The sequence below is a fragment of the Choloepus didactylus genome, chromosome 10 (assembly GCF_015220235.1).
Source record: "Choloepus didactylus isolate mChoDid1 chromosome 10, mChoDid1.pri, whole genome shotgun sequence".
Taxonomy (NCBI): Eukaryota; Metazoa; Chordata; class Mammalia; order Pilosa; family Megalonychidae; genus Choloepus; species Choloepus didactylus.
The window spans coordinates 24,986,233-25,005,102 of record NC_051316.1 but is presented as its reverse complement, the minus strand read 5'-3'; the positions used below and the strand labels follow the sequence as shown (position 1 = coordinate 25,005,102).

The 18,870-nt window shown below is 46.0% G+C and overlaps 1 protein-coding gene and 1 long non-coding RNA gene across 5 annotated transcripts in view; one reads left to right on the top strand and one right to left on the bottom strand.

Annotated features, from left to right (window-relative positions):
* The window catches only part of LOC119505150, a 35,870-nt gene extending 27,733 nt beyond the window's left edge, over window positions 1–8,137 (top strand). For all 4 annotated transcript variants that reach the window (XR_005210682.1, XR_005210685.1, XR_005210683.1 and 1 more), the window contains 3 exons: window positions 3,233–3,460; window positions 5,769–5,915; window positions 6,858–8,137. This is a non-coding gene — a long non-coding RNA (uncharacterized LOC119505150). The remainder of the gene's footprint in view (window positions 1–3,232; window positions 3,461–5,768; window positions 5,916–6,857) is intronic.
* A 120-nt stretch (window positions 8,138–8,257) lies between these two features.
* Window positions 8,258–15,801, bottom strand: LOC119545136 (spermatogenesis-associated protein 31A1-like). The gene is made up of 6 exons (XM_037850733.1): window positions 15,616–15,801; window positions 12,299–12,356; window positions 11,649–11,709; window positions 8,963–11,379; window positions 8,343–8,902; window positions 8,258–8,287 (listed from the first exon to the last, which is right to left on the bottom strand). Exons 1-6 carry the CDS (start codon window positions 15,799–15,801, stop codon window positions 8,258–8,260), a joined length of 3,312 nt encoding a protein of 1,103 aa, XP_037706661.1.
* Window positions 15,802–18,870: the final 3,069 nt, after the last annotated feature.

Below are 18,870 nucleotides of genomic sequence, written 5' to 3'. Positions count from 1 at the left end.
TAAAATACAATTTTATTTCTGTACTTTTTTGGATAACATAAATCTGTGAGCTTGAAATTTTAATTTTGTGTTAGAAATTTTGTTGTTTCGTCTGTCTCAGATTTTATTATGTAAATTATATTATTCAAAGTTGCCTAAATCCATTTGGAAACCTTTAAAAAATACTGGGGATTCTTAAATTGAATTTTTTGGCTTTTCTAATCCAGTTGTGTTTGAACAAAACACCAATATTCTACAAAGTATTAAGCACATATTTTTATATTTACTGAGATGAACTCTGGTGACTTTGGGTAATAAGGAAACCTCTAATATTAAGTCATGTTTACGAGTGACTAAAAGACTCTGGAGGGAAGAAGAAGAGAAGGCAAGAGGGAAGATGCACATGCTGGTTCCCAGATGTGAATCTCAATGGCATCCTCAGAAGGGAGATGGAACCACAGGAGGGGCAGAACTGGGGACTCTATGTGATGACCAGCAGGCCAGCAAACAAATGGTGCTAACCGGGGCTCCACGTGCGTGGTGTCTGCAGGAGAAGGCAAGTGGGAAACAAAGCTGGAAGGGGGTCGGGGAGGCCAGCCTGAACTGGGGACACAGCTGAGCCCCCACCAGACTCCAGCACTCTGCAGGACCCTGGTCCACCTCTGGGCTCCACTGACGCTGTGAGGGGAGGATGGGTCAGGACAGCCAGCCAGAAAGAAGGAATCATAGTGGTGCAGGCTGGGACTCAAGAAACCTGTGTCCACCGGCTCTCAGGAGGGCAGGTGAGGAGAGCTTCCTCCCCTGGGCCTAACCAGCAAACTGGGCAGTAGGCCCTTTTCAAGGCCCAGACTCATCTCAGCCCATCTGATCATTGTCCTAAGGCTTCTGTAAATGTGACCAGGAAGTTGTAGGTTAAACAACAGAAATTTACTCCCCTGGTTTTTGAGGTCAGAGGTCTGAAAGCAAAGTTATGGTGGGGATGTCTAATGAATAGACACGTAAAAATCCTTAAAAAAATACTTGCAAATCCAATCCAGTAGAACATTCAAAGAATTATACACCAAGTGGGTTTTATTCCATGTATTGATGAGTATCTCAACACAAGAAAATAAATTGTTGTAATACACATTAACAAATCGATAAGGAGAACCACAGGATCGTCTCAATGGCTACAGAAAGGGCATTTGAAAAAATCTAGCTTCCATTCTTAATAAAAACCCTTTGAAAGGTAGGAATAGAAAGAAACTTCCATAATGTAAAAAAACGGCATATAGGAAAAACTCACTGCTAACATCATACTCAATGATGAGAGACTGAAAGTTTTCCCTCTAAGGTAAGAAACAAGACAAGATGCCCTCTGTCACTCCTGTTAGTCAACATTGTGCTAGAAGTTCTAGCTAAAGCAGTTAGACAAGAAAAAGAAATGAAAGCATCCAGATCTGAAAGGAAGAAGTAAAATTTTCACTGCAGAAAACAAGATCCTATATTAGGAAGTCCCAAAAAAACATGACAAAGTTACTAAAGCTAATAAATCAGTTCAGCAAAGTAGCAGGATACCAGATCAACATGCAAAACTCAGTGGTGTTCCTATACAGTAGACATGGGACCCTGCAGGATAGCCTGACATGTCTGGCTTCCAGGAGGAAAGTGGGCATGGGGAGGGCATGGGGAGACCAAAGTGCCATTGAGGAAGCTGGGCCTGATGCACTGTCCACAGAGAGCTGCGGGCTGCAGACAAGAGCCCTTGCCTGCCCGAAGTGAGCGTGCATCGTTTCAGAGCAAGTGAGACATTTCCCCACGTCCTACACTGTAGAGAAGGAAGGGCTCCACACTGTGTAGAACAGTCAGCACATCTGGGGTGGCATGGGGTGGAGACCGAGAGGAGGGTCCTAGAGCCTGGGACCATTGAGTTGGACTCGGGTACATAACACCAAGACCAGGGGTTGAGTAAAGGATTCCAGGCCTGCTTAATGGGAGGCCTCTCAGCTGTGGTCGGGGCTTTGAAAATTGGGTTTGAAGCAGACAGGGGGGCCCTGATGCCAGGCTGAGAGCCAAGGTTTCTCTCACCACACCTTAAACCTCTGCTTTGAGAGTCAACTCTCAGTGCCATTCTCACCTCCCCCACAAGCCTCACCCTCTCCTGGTCTGCAGAAGCCCAACAAATGGCCCACCCTCCCCACCCACCCCTACGTCGACTTGTTGCATCATACCAGGCTCTGCAGATCAAATCTTACTCGAGTTGCCCTCACACTCCACAGGTTGGAGCTTCAGGTCACCTTTTCTGCTTGGCTCACCTGGGACTCCTTAGCCAAGCAGTTAGGCTCTAAACAATATCCCAGGCCATCCTTCATGCCCTTCTGCCCAGGACAGAGTCCTCATGCTACCAGGTATCCTCACAGGCAAGCCTCACAACCTGTGATAAAGTGGGGGAGCTCCCATTTCTTGCAAATCCAGGTATTTCGTGTTATCTAAATTCCCGGCACTTCTTCTTCCCACTGGCATAAATGTTCTCTATTTTCAAGAAGTGCTGCCACTGTCACAGCACAGTCACAGCTTGTGTTGACTATTATTGAGCCTGGCTCTCCAGTGGGATCAGGAGAAGGGAGGATGGAGTGGATGGTTTCTGATGGAGTGAGCCACCCACGGAGGACAGTAAGCTGCCATCACTGCAGAGAAGCTTTGGCCATGGTGGGGCAATGGTGGTGGTGGTGCAGTGCACACACGGTGAAAGCATCCCATGGGTAGCAGCTGAGGTAGATGAGCTTCATTAACTACAGATAAGGAGTGCACTGTTCATAGATCATGCTAGATTCCCCCTAGTACACCAGGTCCCTCTCCTAAGCTGTGAGCCAAGGACACCACCAGCCTCGTAAGTTCTCCCCTTTATTCTCCATCGCATCAGTTACCAACTCTTGCCAAATGTTCTACTAAAATAGCTCTGGACATTTCTGTATTTTAATGAAAGGTAATAAAGTATGTGGACTGTCACATAGAAATACATATATAAATATTAGTTTAAATGAAACAATTTGTAACCGAATATAAAAGAATAGGTATATCCACTCTTATGACTATAAAGGCTAAAACACTTCTTACGAGAGATTAGAGGAACATGGAATTAAGTAAATGGCTTCATGTTAACTAATTTTGTTTCTGTAACTTTATTTACCTTTCTATTTTAAAAAAAACAACAGAACAGCTGTGACAAAAAAAAAAAATGTTTCCCTGTCAATCCCTCCTTTTTCTTTTCCAGGGCTTTTATAGGTTTCTGTCTTCTGGCATCAAGAATAATGCAGTTGGAGAACCTAAGATGGTGGCTAGGTGAGACAGGGCAAAAAAAAACACCTCCATGAAAAATACTAGATGAAAACCAGAAAGTGACCCAGAGCACCAGTTCCAGGATAGCACCAGCCAGCCAAGGTCTACTAAATCTACAGGGACCGTGCATTTGGTGAAACCAGGAGTCTGCATTCTGAAACGAGTGAGTCAGCTGAAAGTCCCTCGGCCATGCTGCGGTGTAGGGAAACAGTGGGCTGGCATTTGGAGACGGACTAGTTCTTTAAAAAAAAAAAAAAGCCCAGGAGCAGCTGCAGATATGATGGGGAGAGCCGTGCATTGAAGCACGGTGGGAGTGGGCTGGGCTAACGCCTCAGTGTCTGGCTTGGAGGATACCCCTTCCCACACCTGCTACTGATTGTCACAGGGCCAGGGGAGCAAAGGGGAGCCAAAAGGAGAAAAAAACGCACCATTTGCAGCCATCTCCCCGGCGGGCTGGGGACACTCCTGCTCGGGGCCGGACCCACAGCCCAGAGCCGCACAAGGAAACCCAGTGTGATGGGGAGTCCTTCCCTCAGCACCGTGCACATGCCACAGTATCGGCCATGGACAGGGGCCTTTAATACACCCACAGCTGATTGTCCTGGAGCTGGGAGGGTGGAGCTGTGTGAAAAGGGGGAAGTTAACACGTCCCATTCAACCATCTTTGAAGTGGGCTGGGAATGCCCCTGCATCGCCCAGCGTCCCAGGGCTTCCCTGGAGGCCAGTGCACACTTGTGACATGGTGCAGCCCTCCCTCAGCAGAGGTCCTGGAAGAGCCCAGCAGGGAATGGGGACCCGCTTTGAAATCCCAGGGAACCTACACCAATACCAAGGACTTACGGGTCAGTGGCACAATCTGTGGCAAGACTGAAATGAAGGCTTAGACTCTTGCAATAGCCTTAAATCTCTGGGAACAACTGGGAGGTTTGATTATTAAAGCTGCCTTCCCTCCCTAACGACTCAGACACACACCCCTCATTCAGGGTGGACAACACCAACAACACACCCAAATTTAGTGCAGCAGTTGAACCCCTCAAGAATCAGATCCCCACACACCACAAAGACAAAGTTGGGGAGAACTGACTTGAGGGGAACAGGTGACTCACGGATGCCATCTGCTGGTTAGTTAGAGAAAGTGTACGCCACCAAGCTGCAGTGCTGACAAATTAGAGATCAAGTAAAGCAAATGCCAAGAGGCCAAAAACAACAGAAAATCTTAAAGCATATGATAAAACCAGACGATATGAAGAATTCAAACCCAAACACCCAAATCAGAAGATCAGAAGACACAAAGTACTTGGCACATTTAATCAAAGAACTACAGACAGGCAGTGAGAGCATGGCACAGGATATAAAGGACATAAAGAAGACCCTAGAAGAGCACAAAGAAGAAATTGCAAGACTAAATAAAAAATAGAAGATCTTATGGAAATTAAAGAAACTGTAGGCCAAATTAAAAAGACTCTGGATAAAGATTAGAGGAAGTTGAACAACAACTCAGCCTCCTTGAGGACCACAAAACAGAAAATGAAAGAAAAGAAAGAACGGGGAAAAAAAATCAAAAAAATTGAAATGGATCTCAGGAATATGATAAAATACAACATCCAAATTTGAGACTCATTGGTGTCCCATGAAGGGGAAGAGAAGGGTAAAGGTCTAGAAAGAGAATTGCAAGAAATTTTGGGGGAAAACTTCCCAAACCTACACAATATAAATACACAAAGCATAAATGCCCAGCGAACTCCAAATAGAATAAATCCAAGTAAACCCACTCCAAGACATATTCTGATCAGACTGTCAAATACTGAAGAGAAGGAGCAAGTTCTGAAAGCAGCAAGAGAAAGGCAATTCACTACATACAAAGGAAACAACATAAGACTAAGTTGTGACTACTCAGCAGCCACCATGGAAGCGAGAAGGCAGTGGCATGACATATTTAAAATTCTGAGAGAAAAATTTCCAGCCAAGAATACTTTATCCAGCAGAACTCACCTTCAAATTTGAGGGAGGGCTTAAATTGTTCACACACAAACAAATGCTGAGAGATTTTGCTAATAAAAGACCTGCCCTACTTCAGGTACTAAAGGGAGCCCTACCAATAGAGAAACAAAGAAAGGAGAGAGAGAGAGAGAGAGAGAATTTTAACAGACATATGCAGAATATTACATCCCAGGTCACCAGGACACACATTCTTCTCTAGTGTTCATGGATCTTTCTCCAGAATGGACCGTATGCTGGGACATAAAAACAAGCCTCAATAAATTAAAAAAAAAAATATATATATATATATATAAAGAATAATGCAACAGTATCTCTGACTGCTTTCTCTTCATTCTAGGTCATTCTATTACTGCTGCTATTTCCCACCTTAGTTCTTTACTTTGTGTCTCTTTCTTAAAAAATGCTCTGCAAATTTACCTTTTTATGTTATTTTATTGGTTACTAACAATTTTTATTTTTATTTTTGGCAGAAAAGAGCAAGTTAGTACCCTGTATGAAAACATCAACCTCGTGGAGTTGAGACTCATTCAGCCATATGAACACGTTATAACGAACTGTATCTGTGAGATCAAACTTCAGAGCCCGGAAATGGAAAACCTGGCCATTGCCGTGAAGAGGTATGGAAGTCATCCTTTCTCGGTGGTCCTTTAACTTGCTCTCTGACCCGTGTGGCAAATGGACTGAGCTGCGTTATCACCTTATGATAGCGCTGAGAGGGGAAGCTGATCAGGCAGTAACTTGTGGGGTCAGCCAACAGTCAGTCAGTAGGGCTCTGTGATCCCATTATATCAACTATTCTAGGCCAGTAATTAGATGTGAAACAATTTGGAGACATTTTCAAAAAAATCCTACATCGAGCTAATTGAACCATACAGGAAATGGTCTGTCCCGAGAGGTGGGCGTAACTCCCTTTGAAGCCTGGCTTTGTCGCCTACGGGTGTGTGACCCTGGGAAGGTTATTGCATTTCCCTGAGCCTCAGCTTTTGCATTTGCAAAAGGAGGATGACAATATTCACTGCTTCGGGGCTTTGAGACTATGTAGATGACATCAGGGAAGCAGCCCCTTCCACAGCACCCATCACATGGCGGGGGTGGAGCAAGGCTTCTTTCCCTCTTTCTAGCCCTGCTCACCTGGCCCTCCCACCTGAGCTAAAGCCAAACACCTGTTACACCCTCACTATAATACAGTAATTTTATCTAAGCTGTAACTGGCTTACAGGGGATGGCTTACTGGTTTTAACAGCAACCCCATGTGGTAGCAGCATTTACATTGTTGCATTACAAGTGTCAGCCTCTCTTTTCCCCAGCAGTACCAAACTGTTGGGAAAGAGAGGGTGCTTTGTCTGTCACACATCCTGGGTGTTGTGCTGCATAGACGTTTCTCACTGCCACGTGCTTCTCCCCACACTCCCAGCTGCTGCGCACCCCACCCCGCTGGTGTCTGGAACTTATAAATACACCCCTTTGATGGGTGCTGCCCATACTGCATTGGGGGTGGGGGGTGAGTGCTGCAGTTTCCACTTTTTTCAGCTCCTCTGTCTCTCTCTTCTCCCCCTCAGCAAGAAGATGAAGCTGTCATAGTTGACCCTTTGAAGTCACTGAAGGGAATTAAAATGGAGACGGGAAAACGTAGGGATTAACTCCTCATGGGGGGTTTCTTCTGAATGTTTTCAGTTCCTGACCTTAAGTTTGCCTTCTAGGGGTCTGCATGAGGGTAATAAAGGGTGGTCTTCTGATCTACAAATGTTGGAGAAAATTCTGGAGTAAGGACCTGAGCACCGGAGTTGGCTTCCCTTGAGTGGTGTGACTGGCAGGCAGACACGTGGATTCTTCAGATTGTCCAGTGACTATCTGTTGAAACACACACAGGTACACACAGACCCACACAAAGGTATGTGGACACACACACTGACATAGCTTCTCAGGACAGTTCCATGTAAACCCTAAGGGAATAAGGGAGCAGTGTCCTTTATGTTCTCATCACTACCTCTCTCCCCATGGATTAGCACGTCACATTAGGATGAGCTGTGCTGGTGTCTTCTCCCTGAACGCCTTCTCCTTTCAAAGCCTGTGCTCTCTGGCTGGGATCTGGAGCCTGGCTCCATTCTGAGCCAGCAGTTTCTATTTGCCCCTCTCCTCCTAGCTGTCAAAGACCTCGCTTCTGTTTAAATGATGACCTGTGATCATAGGGCAGGCTCGGGGCTCCCTGGGCAGGTGACATCTGTTTCCCACCAAGGGATCCTGGGACAAGATTTTTCTCACCTCTAAACTCAGGGCTCATTGCCCTCTCCTCTAAATGCTCCCTGTCTCCTTTGGGATATGTGGGAAGCTACTTGTCTCTGACACATCCTGAATGGGGAATTTCTGGTCGTATCTGTGATGCCTCCAAAAACCCATCCTCTCTACAGTTGCAATAAGTTCAGTGTAGAGAGAGCTGCAGAAAGAAAGTTTGAGCTGGATCCTGTAGTCAGGTCCTCTTAAGTTTTTCTCATCTTGAAAAGCCCTGAATTGCTTTTGTGTGTGGTGTTGTGTGTGTGTGTTTTGTAATGACAAAACAAAGGAACCTGGGGTGAGGGTGAACGTGCAGTGTCACTGTCAACCTCCCTCCATGCCCCCTTCCCTTCTAGAAACCAAAGCAGTGACTCAGCATGCTGACCCCTACACCCCAGTGTGACAGACAGAAGCCACCACCTTCTTATGAGAGAAAAACATATATATTCGGGGAATAATAAACATCTTGGTTTGGGAGAAGCCAAAACCATAGAAGATGGGTTAGCGTGAAAAAAAAAAAAAACAAAAAAAAAAACAACACAGGTTTTCCTCTACTTGGACTGCATGCTTCCTTGGACAGAAGTTTTCCCACTAAGACGGCCTGGAGAAGCATTTTCTGGTTGACCAGAGAAGCCATTTCTCCACTGACAGTGCCGTGGGCAGTGGGGAGGGCGGCCCGAGTTCCCTGTCATCCATGGCAAATGGTGGTAGGAGTTGACTGGGGACATGGGCTCCATGGGGTGGAATGCACAATTGCTCATCTTGATACCCACAATTTTCCAGATATTTCCGTCTTTGTCTCTGATCCAATTTTCTATGATAGGGCAACTCTCAGGGGTGTCATGGCGATGGCAGGTTGTATCACTCATCACTCTTCTTTGTTCTACGTGGGAGGAAGCTCCGTGACAGGAGGGGCCCCTCCCAACCGGAACCTGGACCTTCTGCTTCTGCTTACTTAACTCTGAGGCCTGAAGTGCTATTTTCTCCTCTAGCATCTGGCCAACAGCTGACATGAGCTCCCGAGCTTCAGCATCAGCAGCCTCTTTGTTCATATAAATTGGTTTGACTTTGACTGGTTCCCGGCCAAGGGCAGAGGCTGCTGTGGGCTTGACCTTTTGCAGAGGTTCTTTCTGCCCTTTGTCTTTACTGGAGAAAACCCACTGAAGAAAGCGACTCGTCTTTTTTCCCTGGGGCCTCTCGGGTGGAGACTCTCCCTTCTCTGGCAGGAACTGGAGGTTCTTGCTTGGGGTGTTTGCTATTCCCCTCCCCTGGCCAAGTGGGCCCATCTTTCTGGTTGGGGAACTCCCCAATCTTGCAAACCCTTCATGATGTTCTCATTTGGGCCTCCTACAGTCCTCTCTCCTGGTAGCAGGGGTAAAAGTCTTGTTCTGGCTTTTCAGTGGGGCCTGGGGCTTCAAGATTTTGGACTCCTGCTGCACCAGGCTGCTCTTTCCAACTGCCATGCAGCCATCTTGGAGAACTGGCCTGTTCCCACTGGTTGTGCTCCGGGGACGGCGCTGGGGCACTTGAGAAGCCAAGATGCCTGCAGCAAGGGGCACATCAGTGCGGCCATCTCGAGGCTGAATCTCTGGCTCAACTTTCATTTTGATCTCAGGTTTACTAATGACTTGCAATTTAGGGCTTGGTAGTTCTAGAACCTGGGCAGCAGACATTCTAGAGGGTGTGAAATTTTGACAGATCCCTGGAGACCCTAAACCACTCAAATTCACATTTAAGACTGGGGAGTCTGCCTGCTCACTGGCTCTCAAGATGTCGCTATGCTGGGGTTGAAGAGCAGGGGACCCCTCGCTGCTCTCTATGACCTTTGGAGATTGGGATTCTACATCCATCTCCAATACTGATTCACCAGGGCTGGGGGCTCCTGGGGTATTATTACTCCCACTCTCCTCCCTTGGCCCATTCTCTCCCATGACTTGACTTGAGGTGGGCTCCAGGCTGCCTCTCTGGGTCTCCAGGACAGTCTCACTCTGTATGGGTCTGCTCACGATGCTGGGGGTGAGGGGCTGAGGAGACTGCCTGCCCTCCTCTCCGGTCAGAGGGGCCTCTGAGAGCTTGTGGTCATCACCAGGAGGGGCCTGACTTGGGATGCTCTGGATTTCCTCAAATGCAGGGGATGGAGCAGGGAGACGACTCTTCAAGGTGGAGGCTAAATTTGTTGGTACCACCTTCTCTTCCTGACTCACCTGGGGCTTTTCTCCCAGAGGCTTGCTAACCTTGGCTATATCATGGGTGACTGCTGTGGGAAAGGCACACTGTTGAGGAGGTGAGGCTTGGGCCTTTCTCGACACAAACAGTTTTGTGGTCTTGAGAACTTTAAGGAGTAGACTCCACCTGTGCTTCACCCAAAGCTTTTTCCTATGTGCTTCCAGCACCTTTTGTGTGACCAGATTGAGGAAGAGAAGCTCTTGGGAGGTGTTCACGCAATATTTCTGACCATCCAAGCATACCAGCTTTCTGGTTTCCATCTGAGTGTCCGACTTGGACAAGGCATGGCTGACAGAAACCCAAGAATGCTGCCCTTTCATAGGGGTTGTACCCTTATTGATCTGCCACCACTTCTTGTCCATATGGACTTCTAGGTCACTTTCTACTTGTTTCTTCTCTGAGATCCTTGCTAAGACATTTCCTGATGGCCTCTTCAATTCATTTTTTGACTCCTCGGTAGAGTCCTTCTCAAAGCTCTCTGATTCCTGAGATACAGTATATCGTGAGACCCTCCCTAAACTATACCCCAGATCTGCCTTTGGGTCCCTCCCTAGCTGGAAGTTTGCTGAATTGCACAAATGGAAGTCTCCTGGGTGCCTGGCTTTCAGCTTCTTTATGTCCCTGCTACTTTGCTGTGTACATACAGAGGGCCGAGAGGGTTCTTGACAGATCCCTGGCGATTTTCTCTGAGGCTGCACCTGTTCCAGACCTACATGGATCCTACGGGGCAGGCTGCCCTGCTGTTGGACAAACCTCTTTGGAAGGTGTTGCTCCAGGTGCCTGCAAAGCACGGGGCTGACAGGAAAATCCCCAGGAAGGCTGGAGACTGACTTGTGGGCCTGGGAGGCTTGGCTCTCCTGGGGAAGGTTAGAACTTAGAGAACTAAAGGCTTCCTGAGATCGTGTGACCACGAAGGGTAAAGCCCTCCAACTCTCTTTTTGCTTCTTCAAAAAGTGACATTCCAGGTGTTGAATTGCAATTGGCATGAGGGATTGTGACTCATTCTGGGAGGTGGGCCACAATTCTCTACAGGAAACAATCTGAGGAGAACAAGGTACCAGAATGGGACGGCTTGACCGGTCAAAGCTTGAGATTGTTGGCGTAGAAGCAGACAACCAAGACTTGTTATATAAAGATGCACTCAGTGGGAGTGACATCAAGTCATGCTGAGAAAGAGTCAAAGGGGAGCCTATCAGTGGTGGAGCAGAGAAGGCTGTTGGAGGCTGAGGGCAGGCCAAAGAACCAGAGGCAGGTGGTGGGGGTGAGAAAGGTGCGAGTGGTTGGCGTGAGCAATGGTCTAGAGGTAGAAAAGGTTCTGATGGCTGAGAGGCACTCAGAGGTGAGTGCAAAAGACCAGGAACTGAGGGGGTGGTCAGGTATGGTGAAAGCTTGGAGGCCAGAGGTAGAGGGGGCTTGGTCAGAGGAACTGTGGAAGCCCAAGGGGACACAGCGGGAGCAGCGTTGTCTATGGGTTCCTCACGTGGCAGATGGGCTTCAGCAGGTGCCGTTTTGCACATCTCAGCAGAGGGCTCTTGACATAAGAGCTGATGAAAGTTGCCCTTTTCAGGGAGCTGACCCAGGAGGCTGCAGGAGATAGGAGGCAGAAGCTGCAGCCAGGAGCAGAATGGGGCCAGGATAGCCTGGCAGAGGTGGGAGAATCCGAGGCACCTGGCCTCTCCACTCCCCACCTGTCTTCACCATGCTCCTGCCCTCCCTCACCCCAGAGTTTTCTGTTTCATTCTCTCCCCATGGATTTCCCATCCTTTGTCAGTCCCAGGCCACCCTGTGGCTCTCTGATTGCATTGGAGATGGTAGGAACAGTGACACAGGAGAGAGTGGGAGAGGTTACTCACCTTTGCAGAAGCAAGAACAGGTCTTGAGTCTCCTTCAGTTCTTGCAGGCTCTCTCTGCAAGCTGGAAATCAGGGGACTGGGTTATGGGTGGTGAAGGTAGGGGCCTAGGGATCTTACAGGAACCTGAGTGGAATGTCCTTTTAGGGGAGACTGTTGAGAGATGAGGCTCTGGAGCTCAAGCATCTGTGTACAAGATCACATGATCCCTGATTGTAAGAGGAAGGCTCACGTGTGGGTGGGCTGAACCATTTGCAAAGTGTTCCTACATCCAATACTCACTGTGACTTCTCAAGGAGAGCCTTAGGGAGGTTAAACAACTTTGTCCACAGTTGGACCTGGATATTCTACCTTCAAATTCAGCCACTATATCTGTCTACTACATCCCACACTGCTCCCTAATGGGCACCACCCATTGCCCAGGCCCATCATTGCTTCATTCCCAGAGAAGGTCCCAGCAGGTAATCTGACAAGGATCCTAGGCTTGGATTTCCTTCCCAGGAGCCTCCCTCGAGGGTTCTGTTTCCCCAGAGGGATGTGCTCTAGTGCCTGACACCCTCCATGACCATGGACCTGGGCCCCCCCAGGGACAGGAGAGATTGAGGTTAATGCCTGGGGTAGGGGGAGTCAGGGTTGAATGGGGAGGACCTTACCTTTCAAAGCTTGATTTTTCTTCCTCCTCCTGTTCCTTCCCCTTGTCCCCATTTGACGCTGATAGACAAGAAAAGAATGAGGAGCTGGGACCCAGTTCTTTTCTCTCTCAAGATACACAGCAGCCATTCAGTATTCATGAATAACATGACTCTACATTTAATTAATGGGGCTCTGTTTTTCCATTTATTCATTTTTATAGTGGGTGTGCCGGTTTGAGTGTATTGTGTCCCCCAAATGCCATTATCTTTGTAGTCTTGTGTGGGGCAGAAGTTTTGGCGCTGGTTGGATTTGCTTGGAGTGTGCCCCACCCAGCTGTCGGTGATAATTTTGATGAGATGTTCCCATGGAGGCGTGGCCCCACCCATTCGGGGTGGGCCTTGATCGGTGGAGCTATATAAATGAGCTGACTCAAAGAGGAAAGAGAGTGCAGCTGGGAGTGATGTTTTGAAGAGAAGCAAGCTTGCTAGAAAGGAACGTCCTGGGAGAAAGCCGTTTTGAGGCCGGAGCTTTGGAGCAGATGCCAGCTGCCTTCCTAGCTGACAGAGGTTTTCCGGAGGCCATTGGCCGTCCTCCGGTGAGGGTACCCGATTGCTGATGTGTTGCCTTGGATGCTTTGATGCTTTGTGGCCTTAGGACTGTAATTGTTTAGTGAAATAAATCCCCGTTTTATAAAAGCCAATCCATCTCTGGTGTTTTGCATTCTGCAGCATTAGCAAACTAGAAAAGATTTTGGTACCAGAGAAGTGGGGTGCTTTTGCTGCTGAGTCTGCAAATACCAAACATGTTGGAACGGCTTTTTAAGTGGATAAGGGGAAGATTCTGGAAGAATTGTGAGGAGCTTGATAGAAAAGGCCAAAACTGCTTTAAAGAGACTGTTTGTGGAAATATGGACTCTAAAGATACTTCTGATGAGGACTTGAGTAGAAATGATGAATGTGTTGTTGCAAACTGGAAGAAAGGTGATCCTTGTTTTAAAGTGGCACAAAATTTGGCAAAAGTGAGTCCTGGTGTCAGATGGAAGGAAGAATTTAAAAGTGACAACCTGGAATACTTAGCTGAGGAGATCTCCAGACTATCTGTGGAGGATATACCCTGGCTTCTCCTTACAGCTTATAGTAAAATGCGAGTGGAGAGAGATAAACTTAGAACTGAACTCTTGGGTTCAAAGAAACCAGAAGCTGATGGCTTAGAAAATTACGAGCTTCCAGGGGGTGGAATCCCAGAAGCTACAGCCCAACGTGAGGACATAACCAAACATGGAAGCCAGCCGCCATTTCAGTACAAGCCAAGATTGGAAAAGGAGTTAAGCAGAAAGGATTTGTGGAAAGTCCTATTGTCTGATGGCTTTGACCCCTGCATGCTTCATGCAAAGCCAACAGAATTTTTGCGAGATCTTTATAGACAGAGCCATTGCCGGTCTGGACTGGAGGAGACAGACAAGGAAAAAATTAAAGGAAAAATCTCTTCAAAGACAGAGCCATGGAGGTTGAGGTCTGGAGTCAGGAGGTCTCGGGCTGGGAGAGCGGAGCAGCCCACATGCATGGAAAGGGTGAGTTTGCCCTGGAGGTCGAGGGCGGGCTTTCCGCCTCGATGCTCTGGAAGAGTTTTGCCACCTCAGGTCCCAAAGAGGTTGGAGCACATTTCCAGGGAATTGGGGAGAGCCTGGCTGCCACCACACTGTTCTGAAGGGGTTGAGCATGTGCCCCGGAGATGGAAGGGAATCCGGGAGCTGCCCCGAGGTTTGAGGAGGGTGGAGCCGAGAAGGTGGTCTCCCCAATGTGTGGAAATGTTGGAGCACTCACCTAAGTGTTTGGAGAGGAACGGGCTGCAGAAAAGGCCCTTGGGAAGGGTTAGACTCCCGCTCTCTCAAGCCCCAAGGATGCAACATTGTTCTGTAAATGACTCTCAGACTTTGAAATCTAATGGAGTTTGTCCTGCAGGTTTTAGGAACTGTTTTGCTCCTGTTAACCCTGTTTTCCTTACTGTTTCTCCTTATGGCAATGGAAATGTTTATCCTATGAATGTCTCTCCTTTGTATATTGGAAGCACATAACTTGTTCTAGGTTCACAGATCCACAGCTAAAGGAAAATTATGCCTTAGGACTGACCACGTCTAAATTGATTTTGATGGGATTTTGTACTTTTGTTACTGAAATGATTTAAGTTTTTGTGATGTTGTGATGAAATGAATGTATATTGTATTTGGAAAGATAATGTCATTTTGGGTTCCAGGGGGTGGAATGTGCCGGTTTGAGTGTATTGTGTCCCCCAAATGCCATTATCTTTGTAGTCTTGTGTGGGGCAGAAGTTTTGGCGCTGGTTGGATTTGCTTGGAGTGTGCCCCACCCAGCTGTCGGTGATAATTTTGATGAGATGTTCCCATGGAGGCGTGGCCCCACCCATTCGGGGTGGGCCTTGATCGGTGGAGCTATATAAATGAGCTGACTCAAAGAGGAAAGAGAGTGCAGCTGGGAGTGATGTTTTGAAGAGAAGCAAGCTTGCTAGAAAGGAACGTCATGGGAGAAAGCCGTTTTGAGGCCGGAGCTTTGGAGCAGATGCCAGCTGCCTTCCTAGCTGACAGAGGTTTTCCGGAGGCCATTGGCCGTCCTCCGGTGAGGGTACCCGATTGCTGATGTGTTGCCTTGGATGCTTTGTGGCCTTAGGACTGTAATTGTTTAGTGAAATAAATCCCCGTTTTATAAAAGCCAATCCATCTCTGGTGTTTTGCATTCTGCAGCATTAGCAAACTAAGACAGTGGGTAAAACTATTTTTTTCCTTCTTTGAATAATTCAAAGAAGAATTTTGTGAGATCTGCAATGGATTTCAAGAAGGGGACAGACTTCAGACCTGTGCTCTGTCAGGTGGATTCTGCTTCCCAGGGCTAGAGCTCAGCTCCAGCCTCTGATCAGAGGCTCTCATGGCCTCAGCAGTGCTCTCTAGATCAGTGCCAACACGAAGGAAAACCCCAGAGATGCCTGTCAAGGGGAGGCGACTGATGAGCCAGCACTGGGGCTCTGTGGTCCTGCAGAGATCCAGAACTCTCTCTGAAATCCCATCATTGGCTGCTGAGTCCCTGTGTTTGGGGGGTCACCCTGGAGCCTTTACCACAGTGAGACAGATGGGCTGAAATCTTCAGGTAGAAACCTTGGTGTCCAGGCTATACCCTGCCCTGCTTGGCAGGGCCCTTGAAGAATGGTGTTGCATTCTTTCCCAAGATTTCCCATCTCAAGGATCGCTCTACTTGATTTAGGAAAGTGGAAATAGGAAGAGAGGAAAAGAATGAATCCCTGTTGTGTTGGGCTGAGTGTCCCTTACCTTCTTGATGTATCTATGTCCCTTAGGCAGCGGTAGAGTTGGATAACTTGGGAGGTATGGAAGTAACAGAAAAAAGAGCCCCACTCCACATAAGAGGGCGAAGATGATATCAATCAGCCATGAAGTGGGAGTGGAGCTCAACCATGTAGTAATAAAGCTTCTTAAGGAAAAGAGATAATTGTCCATTGTCTGAACATAGCACAGCTGCCCACGGGCAACTGGGCAGTAAAAATGAGCTCTGGACTGGAGTTCCAGGCCCACATCACAAAGCTATGACTTCATCAAAGAGTTCAGAAGGGTGGGGGAGGGGACAAACAGAGGAGGCTGGCAGCCCCTCCCCCACCCTTCCTCCATCCTTGGCAGTCTAGATCCCTTCAACTTCTCATCGATGGACCTTATTGCAATTTTCTGTTCATTCCACCTGTAACCCAGATGTTGCCTGGTTTCCCTTATCCCTTGGAAATCTTGGCTTGAGTCCCACCGATTTCATAGCCTTTGAAAATCTGAAGCCCTGACACTTTTTGCTGATTACCAGGGATTTTTACTCTCACAATCTCTTTGTCTTAAACTCTAACTATCCCACATTATGTTTTCACCTTGCACCAACCCAGACAGAGAATTTACATTTATTCATACTTATTTAGCTTTGTAAATTTTGAATAATTTTTTAAAATTTTTATTTCATTCAATCTTTGCCATCTTCAAACAGAGGGACTTGTACAAAAACTAAATTAACAATTTATTATTCAAAGATCACAAAGCTAAATAAGTATAAAATAAATTGAAAAAACTTAAACCTTCAGAGGATATTTTTATAAGTATCCAGAATTTTTGTTTCTGAAATTAACAACCCTGCTTGGAAAAATTTTCCACAAAAGTAGAAGAGAAAGAAAAGCAGTTGTATTGTTGAATAAGCATGAAACCAGAATGTTGCATAGATGAGCAAAGAATGCCCAAATAAGAACAAAGGCTATTTATTCAAAGTTTTCTACAGGAGGGGAGTCCGTCACAATTATTTGCATTTGGCAGAGACTCAAAGGCAGGCAGAGGAGTGGGAAAGCTTTATATGGAAAAAAGGGAAGACTTCAAATGTGCCCCATTGGAGGCTGTTGGCCTGGAGAAGCTGGTGGTGGGCTAAGTAGAAGATGGGCATCCTATGGGATTGGTTAGGGGAGCATATTTGGCTTTCTCTGGTTGTTCTTAAATTGGAGGCAGGGCCTGGGATGGTGGTGGCAAATTCAGAGAAGCTGTCAGTTAGAAATCAAGTCCTGGCTAGTGTGACTTATTCCTGGATGTTTGCTGTAAGTCAGTCCAGCTTTCTGGACCGAGTGTTACAGGTGGTAAGCCATGCTTTCCTGGTCTGGTTACTGCTGATAGTGGGTCAGAATTTCCTGGTCAATATCCATCTGTATATTCAGTCTCTCAGTGTGATGCATCATAGGGCATCCACTAAAAAGGTTGCAAAAACAGAAAATAAGCTCTTCCTTTTTATGCAGCTAAATGAATACAACCTATTACATACATGTCCTTAAGATATCTTCATGACCAGGAGGTAGGTTTGCAATTTGGAGCCAAGCACCACCAGAAATTCTGCTCGTCTCCTCCCAGGAAACTGGGAAATAAGAGTACTATCTTCCTTGATGAATATATTTCAAGGTAATGGCTCCTGTCCTTGAAGAAACATTCTTGATTGAGTTGGGAAATTTGCAAAGGGTTTATTTCAATTTTTGAAAGTATTTAAGTACATTTCAAAGGGACAGAGAAAGAACTTAAAATTGCAAGTTTTCTAAAGTAAATGCTGAAAGAAAAAGGAGTGGGGAGGAGGTCTCTTTCCCTTTTTGTACAAGGAAAAATTAATTTTTTTTGATTCATATTTACCCTTACATGATGTACTGGGAAAGTAGATCATCTGTGTCAGAATTTGGTTTTGTACTGGATATATTTTTAAAGAAGATAGGACAACAATTCATCACTCATCCCCACCATGACTGCCGTGACTTTTGAGACCCCATCACAGAAGGATGGTGATGAAACTATAAAGTATTTGCATTAAATTATGTTCCATATTAGAAAAAAAGAGGTTGCAGTAGACGGCTCAGTATACAAAGAAGCTCAGTTATCACAAGCTTTCCTGTGAAAGAAAAATGTATGAATTCCATGGTTTCCTGGGACACAAGGGCTTAACATTATAAATTAAAAAGTTAAAGAAAACATATTCTTTTAAGGTTTAAGTAAAGAGCAAAAATCAGCCCCTTGGACATAAACAGTTATGATTTCAAATATTTGTGAGTAATGCTTTGGACCATGGCATGGAATGATTTGTAATTTTACAGAATTTTTGTACTATTTGAAATGTTGTACAGATGTCATTCTCCAGTCATCACTGGAGACATAAAGGAATCGTGTGTGATTTGTTGTTTAAATGTTTGCTTGTGAATAATGACCACTGATGACATAATGAGCGTGAGTGACTATTCTGAAGCCATTACCATTTGACGAGGGTTTCACATACAAATCCATTGCTGTCAGTGCACATGTGATTTAGGAGAAAACCGGCATCCTGAAAACACATTTCCACATTTGTGAAGTTTGGTTTCTCAAAGGTCTCCATATATCTTCCTCACAAACGTTAAAAGTTGACCTCAAGTGTGCTTTCCAATGTATCTGTGCGGCCCAGCAGGAAAATGCTTTGTTTCCTTCCCAAAACTTTCCACAGTAACTTCTCCCTTAAAATTCCGTCTGTCCTTAGATTATAATGATGCTTGACATTATGGCTTTCACTATAAAATAGTGAAAAAAATCACTATTATGCCTTACTAAGAGCGGATATATGTTTATCTTTCCCATAAATAACTATTCATATATTAAATATTTAAAATTTTCGCAAGAAACGAAGCAGAGCTGAAAGAATACATCTTTACTCCATTATGCTATTTTTCTCCATCTTGTGAGTTTACTCATTAGGTGATCATTAAGTTGTGCCTGGGTGCATACATAAAATTAATTTCTTCTTTTAAAGAAAGCTCTTCCCCCTTTCTATGGGGGAAGAAGATTGGTAAAAATTGTTTCAAAACATCTTTTATACGTATTCCTCAGCCTTACTTATCCTGGATTTTCATTCTTCACAATTACTAGGCAAGAGATTATTTCTAATTGAGCAGGTATAAAATGTTAAATTCCATAATTTCATAACTCATAAATTTATATAAATGTATCAACTCATTCAATTGTCCCTCCTTTCTCCCTCCCGCAGAC